At 39.9% G+C, this 19,572-nt stretch overlaps 2 protein-coding genes across 3 annotated transcripts; one reads left to right on the top strand and one right to left on the bottom strand.

Annotated features, from left to right (window-relative positions):
• The first annotated feature begins 373 nt into the window (after window positions 1–373).
• On the top strand, window positions 374–7,945 carry mitfa (melanocyte inducing transcription factor a). 2 transcript variants are annotated; one of them, XM_063216439.1, is made up of 9 exons: window positions 374–503; window positions 1,021–1,272; window positions 3,398–3,493; window positions 3,618–3,735; window positions 4,313–4,405; window positions 4,962–5,015; window positions 5,120–5,195; window positions 5,995–6,142; window positions 6,682–7,945. In XM_063216439.1, the coding sequence occupies exons 1-9, from the start codon at window positions 471–473 to the stop codon at window positions 7,174–7,176; spliced, it is 1,365 nt and encodes a 454-aa protein (XP_063072509.1). In that variant the 5' UTR covers window positions 374–470; the 3' UTR covers window positions 7,177–7,945. The 2 variants fall into 2 exon arrangements, with proteins under 2 accessions (XP_063072509.1, XP_063072507.1); XM_063216437.1 differs by having other exon boundaries at window positions 4,959–5,015.
• A 2,804-nt stretch (window positions 7,946–10,749) lies between these two features.
• On the bottom strand, window positions 10,750–14,279 carry eevs (2-epi-5-epi-valiolone synthase). The gene is made up of 5 exons (XM_063216633.1): window positions 14,122–14,279; window positions 13,141–13,774; window positions 12,662–12,901; window positions 11,525–11,777; window positions 10,750–10,862 (listed from the first exon to the last, which is right to left on the bottom strand). The coding sequence occupies exons 1-5, from the start codon at window positions 14,277–14,279 to the stop codon at window positions 10,750–10,752; spliced, it is 1,398 nt and encodes a 465-aa protein (XP_063072703.1).
• Window positions 14,280–19,572: the final 5,293 nt, after the last annotated feature.

The following is a 19,572-nucleotide window of genomic DNA, read 5'->3' as shown; positions in this document are numbered from 1 at the left end:
TCTTGTCATACTCTCTTTTTTTAGACCAACAGTCGCAGTTATTGTGGGCGCTGGACTCTCAGGACAAATAATGTTTTATGCCGGATGAGCGGAACCAAAGATGAAACGTTAGGTAGCCATAAGCCAGTTGGTGTCTGCGGACGGCCTGCCCATCTCTGAAAGCCCTCTTTGTGTGGCCATGAAGCTGACGTCAAATGCATTGCATAGAGACATAAATTCATCGATGGGCCGCAGCAACACACAACACAAGGGGAAACTAACCCTCCTCCCAGTCCCCTTCAATATACATAACTAATTGGCGCATTCTCCATGCTTGTGGCTTTATAAGTTCAACCAGCCACGACTCCTCTCTTGGTTGTACGTGTTAACTCCTCGGTCAGACCAAGCTCAAAAACAGAGAACCACTCAAAGGGAATATCTATCCAAGCTATTAATGCACTAGGAAAATATAGACAGATCTTTTTGACACCATGTTGGAAATGCTAGAATACAATCATTACCAGGTGAGTAGAAATGTCCTTTGTGATGATTTACAAACATATTTTATTGTTACATTTGAACATCTATTTGCAGTGCTTGGGTTTCAGGTTGATGTGTGCATTGGACTGTGACGTTTTAAATTGGGCAGTGTTTTTCAGGTGAAGAAAATCGTGCGGTACGGTGTACATTCCATGAACTTATTGTGGTGTTGAGGTTGCCTTTGAGTCTTCCGGATATCAGCAAGATGCACATCTATTGCAATTTCGATTGAGACACAAGCATGCACGTGGCTTCAACTTTTGCAAGAGAAACAACCAAACATCTTGTTTTTTATGCTAGCAACTTTCACAAATCCAAGCACAGGTTCATCGTGCTTGCTATTGATTCTGCTCCTACTGTACAGGTCTACAGTACAGTAGGCACATCTTGAGAGTCCGGCCACACCAAGTACCATCTCTAATATGACAATAAAGTCTATTCTATTCTATTCTATTCTATTCTATTCTATTCTATTCTATTCTATTCTATTCTATTGTACAGGTCCAGACGCATCTCGATAGCCCTGCCACCAAGTACCACCTCCAGCATCAGCATCAGCAGTCGTCTCCGCGGCAACAGCAGGTGAAGCAGTACCTCAGCTCCACTCTGGGTGCCAAGCTCGGAGGCTCAGGCAGCAGCGGGTCCGCGTGCGCCAGCCAGCACCCGGAGCACGGGATGCCCCCCGGCCCAGGCACCAGTGCCCCCAACAGCCCTATGGCCCTCCTGACCCTCAACGCCAACTGCGAGAAGGAGGTAAGGCGGACGGACGGGCGGACTGCTCCGCATGTATGAATGCCAACCGGCAGACTGCTCCAGTGCATGGGCTAGGCAGAAAGCAAGAGCTATGGGTATTGGGCATTTACTAATGCCGACCAGCATGGGCAAGGTAGCAAGAAGAGCAATGTATATTGGAGATGTACTAATGCCAACACCACAAAAGCTCCCTTGTTGTGATTTAATAAATGAAGGGTTGGCACAAGGATTTTTTTTTGTTTGTTTGTTTTTTTTTGGGGGGGGGGGTGTCTTTATATGGGGCCTTTATGGAGGCTTTATGGGGGCTTTATTGGGGCTTTATATGAGAAGACAGTGAAGACAGGAAGCAAGTTGGGAGAGAGAGACGGGGAAGGGCTGGCAAAGGAATCGAACCCGGGTACTGTTAAGGCACGGTAGGGCCTGGCACAACGTTTTACCTGACGAAGACCTTACAGGTCGAAACCTTGTGCCAACCTCTCATTTATTAAATCACAACAAGGGAGCTTTTGTGGTGTGCTGATATTTCAGCCTTTTTCCGTATGCGTTCTCTTGATATTCTGTAACCATGGCAATTACATTTTTTGGGATGTGCGCGCACCTCACAACCATTTCATGTACTTATGCCAACAATTGGACTTCCCGGCTCCGTGGGCAAGGCAGAAAGCAGAGAATGTGTATTGGGCATGTACTTGTGTATATACTTGTGCTGATGCCTGTTAATCAAATATTTGGCATGCTACTGTAGGGTGGTAGTTGTTGGGTATTATTACCAGAGACGGTTTAAATGCAGATTAGAATAGAGAATCTTTGTTATTACCAGTCTAGCGGTTGATGGAATGTCAACTATTTGATTTCAAAATGTGCTCAATAAATTTGTTTTGATAGGCTACCGCTCATCTGTTTAGAAGGTGCAGGATTCAGTAGAAATTTCTGTATAAAAAGAAGACAATCCGCACACTTCAGGTCTATTTTTGTGCAAAGTCAAGTAAAGCTTCTTTGCACAAAAATAGACCTGAAGTGTGCGAATTGTCTTCTTTTTTATACTCAATAAATTTGTAAAAATTGAGATCTGGATATCTTAGGTGTGGGTGAGTTTAATTGGCAAGGTTCCAATTTATTGTGGAATGAAAAGCAAACAATATTTCTTAACCCTGTGAAACCTGAACCATGAAAGCAATGAGAGAAAATTCTATTTTTTTGGAATTTGCTTCAATATTGGTCCCTTATAAGAAAATGTAAAAAAAAAAAATCAAAATTTTGTTAAGGTCACTGAGATATTTAATGCATCATATATGATGCATCAGGCTTTTAATGAATGAAAATTCCAATTTCATGACCATTGAAAAATGACTTTTAAACAAAGCATTTTTTGAATATCTTTATTTAAAGTGACATGCGTAGTGTGATGGAGGGAGCATCAACAGGGTTGTCTGTGTGCTTTGACTAACATGCCAACAAGCCTGGCTCTCTGGCGTCAGACAGGAGGTCTGGGTTCGAGTCCCGGTGGGCCAACTCTAGACCCCTTTGCTACACCCCGAAATGAGGAGGGAATTTAGCAGTTCGGGATTGATGATGTAGGCCTACATTTACCTAGTTATCTGGAAAACAGTAGCTTATATATGGATCCATGACGTCTTCTTCAGTTCATGTCACGTTTGTCATATTTTTATGAACTGTCTGGCTGATCTTACATGGTATAGCTAAAAAATGTTTTAGCATCTTTGTCACTTTATACTCTGTTTATTTGCCTTTGCTTTGTTTGGTCACCAGTGGAACTAGTGGAAATACCTAATTTATTTAAACAGACTGTTATTATAAATCTGGTTTTCACTTTAATATGTTAATGTACTAAATAGCTGTTGTTTTATTTTTGACCAAATATGTATGTTTAACCAATGAATAGTGCACAAATACAGCATTACACATATGAGATCAACTGTTAAATAGCCTACAGCCTATACGCTCTACAGTTTATGCCTTTATGAGTCTGTATAGCATTTGGACACATAATGGCACTAATGTTTCCACCACACACAGATTGTGATATTTTTACTGTGACATGAAGTATATGTCTGAGGCCTTTCTGTGTAACTTCAGCAGTGTTCTGCATTCATGGTTTTGACAGATGGATGACGTACTTGAAGACATTATTAGCCTGGAGTCAAGCTATAACGATGACATCCTCGGCCTCATGGACGCTGGACTGCAGATGACCAACACGGTATCCTCACTTGACCCTTTACATGACTTTCAAGGACAAATAAACACATTTTGTTAGTCCTGCCCTAAGATGCTCTGTTTATTTTTTTCCTGGTTTTTTTGTGTGTGTGTATTTTTTTGTTCAGATTCCAGTGTCCTCGAACCTTCTTGAGATGTACAGCAGTCATGGCATCCCCCCTCCTGGAGTGGCCATCAGTAACGCTTGCCCAGCCAGTCTGCCCAACGTCAAAAGGGAATTCTCAGGTAAATACCTCATCCGCAGTCAGTTTTGCTTTCAATGCCAATATTTTATTATCCAGGAATAGATACGGTAGGCTATATTGTTGCACTGACTATTATGCATTAGTTTGTACACTCATATTTTCTTGGAAGATATACAAGTTCACATTTTTGAAGATATTTTCAAAACCCATGTGATAGCCTTACGGCAAGCACTTCATGCAGACATTAGCTTCATAATGTCCATTCTATCAGAAAAAAATGGTCTTATGTAGCCAAACACACACACACACACACACACACACACACACACACACACACACACACACACACACACACACACACACACACACACACACACACACACACACACACACGCACGCACACACACACACACACACACACACACACACACACACACACACACACACACACACACACTGTCCATGAAACATGTATCATATAAGTTAAATGAGTGTCCACACATTGCTTGACATCCATATTGTGTGCAATTTAACATGCATATTTGCAATTTTCTGTAACATTCATCAATGCACTGGTGAATCATGCATTGAAATACGTATGATATTGTACCAAATAGTTGCCCCTGCCCCAGGAATGATGCACATACTGGACAAACCTGGATCCTGTGGCAATTTTGAAAGCTTTCAAAGGCAGGAGGGATTCCCAGTAGGTATGTTGTCTTTTTATCCCTCAAATGACGCCTTCCTCTTGTGGCCTTTGCATCTGTGAAACCAATACAGTACATACACAGTACATTTCACAACATTTTCAAACTTAAAAAAACGGGCAACACAAAACACAATTTACAGTCGGTCTCGGTCATGTGACCGTGTCTGAATTAAGGGGCATACAACCCTTTATTTTACCACTCAATTTTACAACTAAATTGCAGACACTCCATTTTTAGAGCTGATAAATTGCACACAATATGAGTCATTTTCTGGAGAGTGCTTTCTGAAAGTGAGATGGTTAACACAACAGACATCAATTTGTTCTGTTTGACATTAAACTTTAGGTCTCAAGTCATTTTTATTGGGCTTTGGGCTTTTATTTGGGCTACTGGTCTCCCCGAGTAGCTAAACAGCTGATTCCATTATGAATACATCTTTTCTACCACGGACATTCCAAAGACATGATGCCAATGTCTATCTGTGTTTTCCCCATTTGCAGTAGTAGTTCTTCTTCGTTTACGTTTCACTGACACTGAGCTGCCTTATTTTCAGAAGCTGAGGTCAGGGCACTCGCCAAGGAAAGACAAAAGAAAGACAACCACAATTTAAGTACGTCTAGAAATCATTGCCTTGACTATGTTACCAGCTTTCTAAATCTGTCCAGTGTTTATATCTGTCAAGATGACAAACCTTATTCATTTTTTTCCCTTTAGTTGAACGAAGGAGAAGGTTCAACATCAACGACCGCATCAAGGAGCTGGGAACACTAATTCCCAAGTCAAATGATCCGTAAGTAGTCATAATAGTGAAGTTGTGACAGTAAATTTGCGGGGGGAGAGAGATGGGGAGGGTTCGGCAAATGACCTCGGGCCAGAATCGAACTCGGGTCGCCAGTGTAACAGTTGAGTGCCAAGCCAATTGAGCCACGGCTGGGACATAAACAAATAGATTTAAATGTATTATTCAGATACACAAAATAAACTTGTAATGCACATTTGCAAATCTGTTGTCTGTAGTTTGTATGATGTTTTAGATTGCTCTCCCCATGATAATCTACATATTGATATATTGTTGCAAAGACTATTGTTTGCATTCTCAAACAGAGATTTCATCAGTTATGTTGGACATGTATTGGGTCAGGAAGCCACCTTTTTTCAAAATATTTTTTTGGGCATTTGTGCTTTCTTTGAGCCAGGATAGCTACAGAGGGACAGGAGAGAGAGGTGGGGAGAGAGAGACGGGGAAGGACGGGCAAAATTCGGCTGAATTCTTGACAGGACAGTGAAGGACAGACAGGAAATGAGTGGGGAGAGAGAGAAAGAGAGACGGTTAGATCGGCAAATGACCCGGGCCAGAATCAAACCCAGCGTACTAGTAACCCAGTGTCCTATCGTTTGGCCACGGCAGGGCCTTAATTCTGCTGAAATGTACTGTGAGGATTTCAAATGTTTTAACCCTGCTGTTGTCAGGGACATGAGGTTACTGGGAGGTATAAAATAAGCTTATTTCCAAAAATGGGACAGTATCACTTTAAATGTGCCCAAATGTACTATGAAGATTTCAACTGTTTTCGCCCTGCTGTTGTCAGGGACATGAGGTGGAACAAGGGCACCATCTTGAAGGCGTCGGTGGACTACATCAGGAAACTGCAGCGGGAGCAGCAGAGGGCCAAGGAGCTGGAGACGCGCCAGAAGAGGCTGGAGCACGCCAACCGACACCTCATGCTGCGCATACAGGTACACACACACACACACACACACACACACACACACACACACACACACACACACACACACACACACACACACACACATGCCAGAAGAGGCTGGAGCACGGCAACCGACACCTCATGCTGCGCATACAGGTACACACACACACACACACATACACACTCATATACGCATGCACACACACAAACACACATACACACACACACACACACCAGAAGAGGCTGGAGCACGCCAACCGACTGGCTGCGCATTCAGGTACACACAAATACACATAGACGTGCGACACACATGTACATCCACGCATGCACAACTCAAATACTCACACATAGAGTTGACACACATACAGACACCCCCACACACACCTGTACTCTTTTTGAAACACCCTGAAATTCCAAATGAATTGACATGACATCAGGGCATTGTTTTTGTTGGTATGGATCACTCAAAAAGTAGTTTTACAATTGCAATTCGTCCCATGGTTGGCCTTTTTTGAGCTAGATTGACTGGCCTAGTGGTTGATGTCTGTATTTGGTGTTCTCCTCCAGGAGCTGGAGATGCAGGCCCGAGCCCACGGTCTCTCCATCGTGGCCTCCCCCACCCTTTGCCCGTCCGAGCTGATGGCCCGAGCTATCAAGCAGGAGCCCGGCAGCATGGACGAATGTGTAGCCGCCAGCCTCTACTCCAGCCAGGCCTCGCACCCGCACTCACACCCTCAGTCCTCGCCTGACCACCTCTCCCGGCCCTCCACCCTCGACCTCAACAACGGCACCATCAGCTACGGCGACAGCAGCAGCCACTGCGAAATGGACGACGCGGACGGGAGCTCGGAGGCCTACGGCAGCCCGCCCAGGGGCCAGCTGGGAGGAGGAGGAGGAGGGTGCGGAGGGGGCAAGCTGGAGGACATTCTGCTGGACAGCGCCCTGTCGTCGGTCGCCTCCAGTGACCCGCTACTCTCCTCCATCTCCCCCGGCGCCTCCAACAGCAGCAGCCGCCGGGGCAGCACCAGCACCGAGGACAATGACCACGACACCGGCTGTTAGTGTGTGTTAGTGTGTGTGTGTGTGGCGGGACATGGTGTGTGACAATGACCACGGTACCAACTGTTAGTGTGTGTGTGTCTGTCTGTCTGTCTGTGTGCGTGTGGCAATTTGTAGAAGTTCTTGCACACCTCCTTTGGTCATGTGCGTTGGAGGAGAACCCCAGGGTGACCAACGTCAGAAAACAAAAAAGGCACTCGAACAGTGCGCTGTCCTTATTTGCGCATTTATTTCCAAAGTTTCGGCCTACTGACCGCTTAAAAAAGGTCACTAGACCAAAATCGTTGCAAATAAACTTGCAAATGGGGACAGTGTTTGAGAGCTTTGTTTTCATGTGTGTGTGTGGCGGCGGGACAGGACAGGGTGTGACAGTGTGTGTGTGTGACAGTGACAACAGCACAGGAGAACAGTGTGTGCATTCCAATATGCGACCTTGCGTCCTCCACTTGGGATTGTGGCCTCACATTTTGCTGATGCCCCGCCCCCGTGGAGAAAACAATTAAGTTTCCAAGTTGTCAGCCTAGCCAAAACAATTTTGGGGGACTATTCTTCATTTACCATACTGTTTGAAAATGAGAAAACGATTTTACAATTGAGCTTTTGCGAGATATTAAAATATAATGCTGTTGTCTGTGATGTCACCACAACATATTACTTCCTGGTACAAGGTCATACGCACAAGTGGAGGACGAAAGGTCGCATGTTGGAATGCACACAGTGTGTGGAGAACAGGACAGGGTGTTGACGTGTGTGTGTCAATGACACTGATAGTGTGTGCAGTGTGTGTGTGTGTGTGTGGGAGGGGGAGGGGGAGGGGGGCATGACACGGTGTGTATGACCATGAGAATGGGACTGGCTGTCAGTAAAAGTGACTATTTGCCATAATGTGACAGACTGCCGTCTACAGTAGCTCCAGTGATGGATGCTCCACAGCCAGCTAGTACCTGTTCAACGCAATGCTGATGTTTTGTATATTTTGTCCACACATCGACTCACTGTAGACTTCAAAATGGTCTACACTACTAACTGAATTGGATGCCTTTTGGCCGCCAAGAGACTTGGCTCCTCCGTACTACATCTGGCAACTGTTTTCTGTGGAGCGATGTTGGGAGGTAGGATTTGGCCGGCCAACCCTCCCCAGAAAACAGCCAATAAGCGAGGGACAGGTTGGTGGGGGAAAAAGGGGGACGATGTCGTATGACACCCGCGCTATGTTGTTGTTGAGTAACTGTCAGCGATTGGGTGAGAGCTGTCCAATCATTTCAAACCAGAACTGAGTGCAAACTTCCCGATTCCTGCAATCGCGTCAGATCAAACAAACTCCAGACCATGAATACGAAATGAAATGGTAATATTATGGGATGGCCAGGACCAGGCTAAGGTTTCTCTACACTGTTCAGGTTCGCACTCATGCTGTAAAGAGGGGGATTCACTACATGACTTGTTTACTGATAACATGCACTGGAAGGCCCTTGTTTTGAAAAAAAAAGAGATTTTGATTTTTTTTTCTATTTTCTTAAGATACTGTATGTTATACTGTGGTAAAAATTATATTTCACTGAGATCACTGGGTTGTTTATATGATGTGTTTCGTATTACATAACTGATCTGTTTATGAACTTTTTAAGGATATGTGCCAAACTGTAATTGATTTATGTATGACCTTTTTAAAGATACAGTATGTGCCAATATGAACGTATGCTACATGTTTACAGTGTAGCTGTATTGATGTAGGAATGCATTTTCACATCTTGCGGGTAACATTCTGTGCAATTGACCACTGATTAAATTACATATATTTGATTTGATTAATGTTTCACACCCCCTCCCCCCACCCCACCCGTTCAGTGCCTTGAGGATAGCTAGCATTGAATACTTTTATATTTAGAATGAACTATGTAGATGGATTTTATTTTTTAAAGGTAATAAATGTACCATAGTAGACTGTCTCTATTGATAGTTTTGGCAATCAATAACAAGGTCATGATATTTTAGTAAATTTTTGAAAGACCAATAAGCCTGCACTCTCGTCATTGTGTCTGAGCTATCCTTGACAGTGTAACCACACTCCTCACTATGTACATGTATGTATGACAAATCAATGCATATCGTATAATCAAAGAAAAAAGTATGTGTGCCCACCAAAATATCGGAGTCATCTTGATCTTGCCTCCCCATACATGACACAGCTAGCCCACAGAAAAGGCAACAGTGATAACAATGCCCCATGTGTCACTGTGGAGTGAGCTTTACCTTTGGCATAGATCTACTACTACATACTGTGACTGGGATACTGTGACAAATTGATATGAGATAACAAAAACAGTAGCATGTTTGTTTTTGAAAACGGTTATTTCCGCACATAGAATGACACATGAGGGAAGTGAAAACAACGAGACTGCACGTTTACTTCTTGGTCGAAACAGCCATAACAAGACACTATAACAGCACGGTAACAAACATAGGACATAATAATAATAATAATAATAATTGTATTTGTACAGCACTGTGTCATACAAGGCATGTAACTCAAATTGCTTAACAAATGGGAAAAAAAACATAATTGTTAGAGATGGATTTAAAAGGAGAGGTATAGAGGAGAGGCAGAAATAGCAGGAAGGTAGAGGAAGAAGAGATAGATAGAGATTGTAGAGTCACATACTACATAGGACACTTTATCATACAAATAAATATATCAGTATGTAAACCCATTCTACTGTAATAGTAAAGACAGGCCAAGGTTCTCTACATCAACTACAAAAAGGAAACTTTTCCCTCTGGGATGAGAAATGGTGAAGAACAGTGAGAATATAGCTCCTGTGATAGGCAAAATAACTTGAGTAAGAATGACATTGGTGGTGACATTTGCCACAGGCACCAAATCAGTACACACTGGCAAAAGTCAAGAAGCATTTCAGAAACACATAATACCCTGTAATGTAAAATACCTCAATCATGACTTCAGCCTTATTATGGCACAAAAATACACAAGCACACAAGAGGCACCGCAAAGCCAAGCATGATCACACACACATCCAAATGTTGAGACCAAATGCAAAAACAGGTTCAAGTGTAAAGATAACTGAGACTCACAAACTGAAGAGCACCCATTAATAGTGGCGGCGCTCGTATGAGCAGCGGCCCTGGGGTACATACAGTGTATTCTAAAACGCAATTTCGTTGTCAAATTTATTTGTCAATGACAATAAAAAGCTCTTGATTATGACTTTTTTATTTTACTGTGACAGTTTGTAACTCAACTCTTTCCACATGAATGTGTGGAGCTAAGTGGAACACCTACTGTAGTGAAGCTTGGTACAAGTGCATTCATTTGGCGAGAGTCTGGTTACCGATAGACCCAGTCAGCATCTCTGGGCCAGCCCATGAAATTGCTTGTTTTCTCCCACGGTTGCCCCACCCTAAGTATGTTGTGGCTAATTAATATGCCTAATGACTGGCAGTGATTGGCACCGCACGACCATAGGTGGAGCATTCGGAGGGGAAAACAATGCAGTTTCATGGGCGGGTCAGAGGAGCCGACTGGGTCAATTAAACCCTTACCCCCCAAAGAGGAAGTCAAACATGGAGGGAAGACATGAGGTGGGATAAGGATGGCTCTGCACCCAGCTCGCTGTGCCACTTCGCATAAGCCTGGCACACAGTTTCATCATCAGTGTCGTTGAAAATTTCTGTTGAGGACAATATATTGCATATTAACTGCGTATGAATGTGAGTGTTGTATAAAGTACGGAAATCTCATACTCGAGTACAAATATGGATACCTCTCCAAAATATGACTTTGGTAAAAGTAAAAGTCACTGACTGAAATGTTACTTGAGTTAAAGTCTTAAAGTATCTGAAACATCTTGTAAAAAGTACTGTAAGTACTGTAAAAAATACATGTAAAAGTAATGTAGTGAAAAATACAAGTAAAAAGGAAGCAAGACAAATACAGTTTGAATGACATTTGTTCATATTTTGGTAAACTTTCAAAAATTCCAAATACTTCACAAATGTACACATAACCAACTTCAGTGTAAATTTAGACAAAGTTTAGACAGAAGATAAACTTTCTCTCTCTTTTTTTGAGTAACTAAATCGAACAATGAAAATGCATCAGAGCAGCCCTCAATGGCACCCCTAGGGAGCAGTGCGACGGCATGGTACCATGCTCAGAGTACCTCAGTCATGGAGGAGGATGGGGGAGAGCACTGATTGACTTACTCCCCCCACCCACCTGACGGGTCGGGAGTCGAACCGGCAACCTTTGGGCTACAAGTCTGACGCCCTAACCGCTTACCCATGACTGCCCTAAAAGAGGCATTCATTTCATATTCCATTTCACCTGTACCTGCACAGCCCAGGCCGGTGGGCAGTGGCATCCTCTGCCTCCCTCCGCAGTGCGTGAGGCGGTCGCCCAGTGCCCGCTGCACCAGCGCCAGGCTGCAGTCGGCGTGCCACACGGGCAGCTCCAGTGCCAGCATGCAGCGCAGCGCCCGCAGCTTCTGGCCCTCGCTCAGCAGGCCTCGCTCCCGCGCCACGTACACCATGAACGCCATGTCCACACACACCGCCTCCCCGTGGAGCAGCGCAGGGAGAACACACTGGGCAGTGAGAGACAGGCAGGCAGGCAGACAGATGGACAGGTAGGCAGGCAGGCAGACAGATGGACAGGTAGGCAGGCAGGCAGACAGACAGGCAGACAGATGGAAAGGTAGGCAGGCAGGCAGACAGACAGACAGGCAGACAGATGGACAAGTAGGCAGGCAGGCAGGAAGGAAGACAGACAGACACACAGACAGACAAGCAGGCAGTCGTGGTTTTTAAAAATTCAACAATAGTATATATTCTATAGATATACAGTCTATTACAGCAGGGCACCTAACCCCACTTTGCTCCAGGGACTGTAACCAATACCCTGAAAATAACTATGTGTAAGTGGCTTTGGATAAAAGCATCAGCCAAGTGTAATGTAATGTAACCCATGGCCCGCTCGTTAGGCTGAGCTGTGTTTGAACTTGTTACTTCATAAAACTAAACAGCTTTACATCCTCCTCCCCAGTAGCCTACGGCTGGAAGACTGCCAACCTTTTATGCATTTCATAAGCTATTATGAAAGCTATTTAGGTTATAATAATAATAACTACTAAGCAATAACAACAACAAGCAAATTGAGTATATGACTGATATGAGGTCAGGGCCGTTGACAGCTTTGGCCGGGCCTCAGACAAGGTCATCTGAAAGGGTCCCCCTTCCAGTACATACAAATGGAATGGGGACCGAATTCTGAGCCTTCCTCTCTCCCTGGCGCCTGGGCCCGGGGCAAGTGACCCTCCCAAAACACACACACACACACACACACACACACACACACACACACACACACACACACACACACACACACACACACACACACACACACACACACACACACACACCATCGGCTTCCCTGATTGATATCATGACCTCCTATACTCCTATTACTCACCATTTCCAATTCAGGACTTATCACGTGGCCAAAATCCACCAGTCGGTCCAGGCTGTCCTCCCACAGGTTTGGGGCCAGCTCCTCCAGCATGGTCTCGATCGCGACCTTGGTGGCCACTGCAGCTGCTGCAGTCGATGGCAAGTCCACGTTCAGGCCGTTGGACTGGAACTTGGAGTCGAGCAGATGCTGGCCATGCGTCTCCAGCAACTCGAACAGGCCTCGGTGCTTCATCAGCGCCATCTACAGGCCACAGAAAGCCAATTACGCACAGCGCAGTGCGCACACACAAGCACTGTTGTGTTGCACACAGCATTCAACGCGGTCTACAGTATGTCAAACAAATACAAAGAAATAAGAAGCAATGAATATATATGATTATGTTACAACGGATGTGTGGAGACTGTGGACATTCGTTATTATTCATTTTTATAACAATGTTTGCATATTCTTTTTCGTTTTTTTATGATAGGCTACCTCACCTTCAGCAGTTCAGCCAGGCCATTTGATAGGTGTCTTCGTGGTAATGTTTGCATAAATGACCTGTCCAAAAGCACAGCAGCAGGTGGAACATAGGAGCCAAGTTTATTTTTGCAATTAGCGAAGTTGACCCCCGTCTTGGCCCCGATGCTGGCATCAATATACGACAGGAGAGTGGTGGGGACGCGGATGTAGGGCGTGCGCCTTCGGTACAGCGAGGCGGCAAGACCCACGATGTCCAAACAGACCCCACCGCCGATACCGATGATGGGCTCCGTCCGCCTGTCGATACCAAACTTGTGGACCTCACCGACGATCGTCATCACCATCTCCATCGACTTGTTCTCCTCTGTGGTGGCCAAGGGAAGGATGCTGTAAAGGACGCCTCGACTCTCAAAATAGTCCTTGACCTGACAGCCATAAAGTTTGAACACGGTCTCGTCCATGACCACGAAGCGTTTGATGGGCCTGGGTTTGCGTCGGAAGTGCTCCAGCTGTTCGGGGTCTCTGATGTGGCCTGTCAGGAGGGCGTCGTTGCTGGGGTCCAGAAGCTGCTGTGTCTCCTTGACCTGGTAAGTAAACACTATGGGACTGACCACCGTCCAAGTAGTTCCCTTATCTTCACTGCATTCATGGCTTTGTGAAAGAAACGCATTGGAAAGGTCAGACTGGCGAACATTCTCCACATATCCTTTATCCATGTTATCTCTGAATCATCCATGTTGTTGCTTTCCCTTTACAAATCGCCTATTCAACGCACAACGTAGGCCTAATGGGTCGACAAAATCAAATCCTACACGTGAAATATTAAAACATGGAACAAAATGAATGTCAATGTCATAAAATGAGTGTCATAAAACGAGAACAAGTAGGCCTACAACATAGCGATTGTAACTAGCAACTATCCTTAAATAATAAATAGTAAGCGTAGGCCTAGGCTAAGTAAAAAATAAATAGTAGCTATTTGTGTGTTTCCCCCTTACATTTCTGCAGATGAAACATGTTCGTTTTTGTTTTGTCCATGAGTTTTCCCAGTCTTCCTTTTTGTCCACGTCCCTTTCACCTGCACCAGATTATACTTTGTCGTTTTGGATTTGAGAGACAAAGAGCCGTTTAATTCGCGAGCAGGTGGAATAGACATGACTGACAAACGTTGTAGCACAGGTAAGGTGTGATGAATCTCGTGTTCTAACTGGCAGATAGGACAGAAATATATGCACGTGTATAAATTGGAGTCTGTCAAACTACCCAAGGGGAGGAGTTTTTTATGCAAATGATTTACTTGAAGCATTGACCCATACATCAATATCTGTTCCAAATGTATCCTTTATTTGAGCTCAGAATGGAAATTTTTCAGATTTTCGGAGAGGTCAAAAAAGCTGTCAGCAAAAGCTGTCACCCCACCACGCCACTGTCACTGCTGGCACCCTGCTCTCTGTGCGTTTCTCCATGAGCATTTGCTGAGGCCAGCCTCCTGTGTCTGGGGAGTCTGGAGTGGGGTGGCAAAGGGGTCAGTTTCCTGGGCCCAGGGGGAGAGAGGGCCCAGAGGTCGACATTACATTCTACAGTAGCCTACTTCAATATCTGTACCAAATGTATCCTTTATTTGAGCTCAGAATGGAAAATATTCAGATTTTCGGAGAGGGCCCAGATTAGGTCGACATTACATTCTCCAGTAGCCTATGTATTGATGGAGTGCCCTTTCAGATCACTTTGTCCCGGGCCTGGCCAAAGCTGTCAGTGTGGCCCTGCCCGGGACAATTGACCCCTTTGTCCCTCCATTTAAACTTCCCTGTTCACAGAGAAGGGGATGGCTGGTTCAATTCTGACCAAAGTTCTCTGATGAACAAAACGCTATGATTTGGCTATCTGCACTTACAACAATGGCACGCTCAAACAGTGTAAGCAGTCAGTTGATCATTTGCAACTGACAAGTCAACCACTGTTAAGGCAAGCACTTCCACTTTCAAGAGGGTCTCAGTGTCCTTTGATATTGCTCAGTGTTTTAAAAGAGTGTGTTGCTTAGTTGTCAGCCCAGGTCAAAAAAATGTGTACTTAAGTGTACTTTAAATATATTTAATTTTCTGAAAGTATATTTTAAGTACACTCTACTTATCAAGTACAGTACTTAAGTATGGTATTTAAAAATATACTTATAGTTAAGTGTATTTTAAATATATTTTAAAATAATTAGTATTATTAAAGTTATGTACTTAAATATAGTTTTATCAAATATACTGTTAGTGTATTGTACTTTAAATGTATTTTAAGTATATTTGTATTTTAAAAGTAATGTGCTAAGTGTAGTATTGTCAAATATACTATTAGTGTATTATATTTTAAATGTATTTCAAGTATATTTGTATTTTAAAAGTAATGTGCTAAAGTGTAGCATTATAAAGTATACTATTAGTGTATTATACTTTAAGTGTATTTTAAGTATCTTTGCATTTTAAAAGTTATGTACTTAAGTGTAGTATTATAAAGTACACTATTAATGTATTGTATTTAAATGTATTGTAAGTACATTTGTATTTTAAAAGTAATGTGCTAAAGTGTAGCATTATAAAGTATACTATTAGTGTATTATATTTTAAGTGTATTTTAAGTATCTTTGTATTTTAAAAGTTATGTACTTAAATGTAGTATTATAAAATACACTATTAGTGTATTGTATTTAAATGTATTGTAAGTACATTTGTATTTTTAAAGTAATGTGCTTAAGTGTGGTACTGTTAAATATACTTTTAGTATATTCAATTTTAAGTCTATTTTAAGTACATTTGTATTTTAAAAGTAATGTGTTAAAGTGTAGTATTATAAAATACACTATTAGTGTATTGTATTTAAATGTATTGTAAATACATTTGTATTTTTAAAGTAATGTGCTAAAGTGTGGTATTGTTAAATATACTATTAGTATATTCTATTTAAATGTATTTTAAGTACATTTGTATTTTAAAAGTAATGTGCTAAAGTGTAGCATTATAAAGTATACTATTAGTGTATTATATTTTAAGTGTATTTTAAGTATCTTTGTATTTTAATAGTTATGTACTTAAATGTAGTATTATAAAATACACTATTAGTGTATTGTATTTAAATATATTGTAAGTACATTTGTATTTTTAAAGTAATGTGCTTAAGTGTGGTACTGTTAAATATACTTTTAGTATATTCAATTTTAAGTCTATTTTAAGTACATTTGTATTTTAAAAGTAATGTGTTAAAGTGTAGTATTATAAAATACACTATTAGTGTATTGTATTTAAATGTATTGTAAATACATTTGTATTTTTAAAGTAATGTGCTAAAGTGTGGTATTGTTAAATATACTATTAGTATATTTTATTTAAAGTCTATTTTAAGTACATTTGTATTTTAAAAGTAATGTGCTAAAGTGTTTTATTAAAAAATACACTATTAGTGTATTGTATTTAAATGTATTGTAAATACATTTGTATTTTTAAAGTAATGTGCTTAAGTGTGGTATTGTTAAATATACTATTAGTATATTATATTTTAAGTCTATTTTAAGTACATTTATATTTTAAAAGTAATGTGTTTAAAGTGTAGTGTTATAAAATACACTATTAGTGTATTGTATTTAAATGTATTTTAGTACATTTTTATTTTTAAAGTAATGTGCTAAAGATTGTTTTTAGAAAAATACACTATTAGTGTGTGTTTTAAAATGTATTGTAACTATATTTACAAAATAAATAAACTAATTACTGGCCAAAGTACAGTCATTTTCCTAGCAAAAAATGTCTATATCTGGAACATGGACAAGAACCTCAATTTATGATGATTAGATGAATGACTCCCCTTTTCCAGCATGAATTTTGGAAATAAACTACAAAAAATCATACACAGTACACCATTATAGTAATGTATGGTATTAGAAAATGTACTGCTAGTTTAATGTATTAAACTTTGTTCTTAAAAAATGTACTCAAACATAGTGTTAGAAAATATACATTATCAGTTATATATACCTAAACTTTATTTTACAACCTTTACAAATATGCATATTTTTTTGCATACTTACTATATTGCCTTTTTGACACTAATATTAATTGTCTTTAATGAAATGTACTCACTTATAAAGATTTTATGTTATTTTTCTTGTTGTCTTGAACCACTTCAAGTGTATTTTAAGTGTATTTGTATTTTTAAAGTAATGTGCTTAAGTGTTGTATTTGAAAACATACTGTTAGTGTAGTATATTTTAAGTGTATTTTAAGTGTATTTGTATTTTAAAAGTAATGTGCTAAAGTTTGGTATTAGAAAGAATATTTGAAACGTACTTAAAGTTAAGTATGATTTGAGTATATTAAGTACACTTGTACAAAGTTTGATTTTTAGTACCAAAAAGTCAACTTAAAATGTGTTAAAGCTCTACTTAATTATATTTCAAGTGTATTTAAGTATACTATAAGTTGTCCCAAAATAACATTCTTTAAATACACACTTTTGAAGTATATTTTTAATACAAAAATACATACTTATTAAGTATATTAAGTACACTTTTTTCACCTGGGTACTTTTTTAAACCATCATTTTAGTGTATTTTAACCTAGGCTTATTTATTCATTATGCTTTGTAACATTAAATAACCTTCCACCTTCCATTTATTTTGTTAATGTATTTTCATGGTAAAAACACCATATTGAAGAGCACAAACAGATCTTAAAAAGGCATGTAAGGCCTTACCTATTAAACTTTTAAGCACAATACTGAAGTCTGTACTTAAGTTGTGTTATTAGTGTATTAAGTGCACTTTAAGTGTACTTTTTGGTGCACAAATTAAACATGTAAAAGTGTCTTTAATTCGAAAAAAGCATACCACCACCAATGATTTCTAAGTATTATAATTAAGTATATAAAAGTATACTTAAAGTGTACTACTCAAGACTATTACTTCAAGAACGTAATTGTGCCTGTCAAAGAACAGGTAGTTGTGGTCTAGTGGTTAGAGTGCAGGTCTGTGGTTCAGTGAATTGTGGGTTCGAATCCTGGTTGAGGCAGTGGTTGTTGCCTGAAGTGAATGTGAAAGGAAGGTTCATGTGAATGGCTGATGGTTGTGAACAAGACAATGTACAATGGAAATGAGTAACTGGAGATTACATTAATGTTTTTTTCATATACTTTTGAAATATATTTAAAGTGTACTTAAAATAAATATATTTAAAATGTGCTTAAAGTAAAATCTACTTGTAGTATACTTAAATACATTTAGAGTCAATACACTTAAAATGTACTTAAAGCGATTTTTGTGAATATATTTGAAATGTACTTAAAGTAAGTATGTTTTTAGTATATTAAGTACACTTGTACAAAGTTTGATTTTAGTACAAAAAAGTCAACTTAAAATGTGATTAAGCTCTACTTAATTATATTTCAAGTGTATTTAAGTATACTATAAGTTGTCCCAAAATAACACAACTTAAGTATGTACTTCTGCAGTATACTATAAAGTACTTTCTCATGACATTGAAATAGATTTCTAATGTACTTAAAATGTGCTTATCCGCATGCTAAAGTTCACATTAAACACATTTTAAAGTGACTTGGTTAGTATACTTATAATGTACTTAAAGTTAAATATATTTTTAGTATATTAAGTACACTTGTACAAAGTTTGATTTTAGTACAAAAAAGTCAACTTAAAATGTGATTAAGCTCTACTTAATTATATTTCAAGTGTATTTAAGTATACTATAAGTTGTCCCAAAATAACACAACTTAAGTATGTGCTTCTGCAGTATACTCTAAAGTACTTTCTCATGACGTTAAAATAGATTTCTAATGTACTTAAAATGCACTTATCCACATGCTAAAGTTCACATTAAACACATTTTAAAGTGATTTGGTTAGTATACTTATAATGTACTTAAAATTAAGTATGTTTTTAGTATACTAAGTACACTTGTACAAAGTTTGATTTTAGTACAAAAAAGTCAACTTAAAATGTGATTAAGCTCTACTTAATTATATTTCAAGTGTATTTAAGTATACTATAAGTTGTCCCAAAATAACACAAAATAAGTATGTACTTCTGCAGTATACTATAAAGTACTTTCTCATGACGTTAAAATAGATTTCTAATGTACTTAAAATGCACTTATCCGCATGCTAAAGTAAACATTAAACACATTTTAAAGTGACTTGGTTAGTATACTTATAATGTACTTAAAGTTAAATATATTTTTAGTATATTAAGTACACTTATACAAAGTTTAATTTTAGTACAAAAAAGTCAACTTAAAATGTGTTTAAGCTCTACTTAATTATATTTCAAGTACATTTAAGTATACTATAAGTTGTCCCAAAATAACATTCTTTAAATACACACTTTTGAAGTACACTTTAAATACAATAAAACGTACTTATTAAGTATATATTAAGTACACTTTTTTTTTACTTGGGAG

This window comes from Engraulis encrasicolus, chromosome 14 (genome assembly GCF_034702125.1).
Source record: "Engraulis encrasicolus isolate BLACKSEA-1 chromosome 14, IST_EnEncr_1.0, whole genome shotgun sequence".
Classification (NCBI taxonomy): domain Eukaryota; kingdom Metazoa; phylum Chordata; class Actinopteri; order Clupeiformes; family Engraulidae; genus Engraulis; species Engraulis encrasicolus.
The sequence above is the reverse complement of the archived record's forward strand: the minus strand, read 5'-3'. Positions and strand labels throughout refer to the sequence as shown.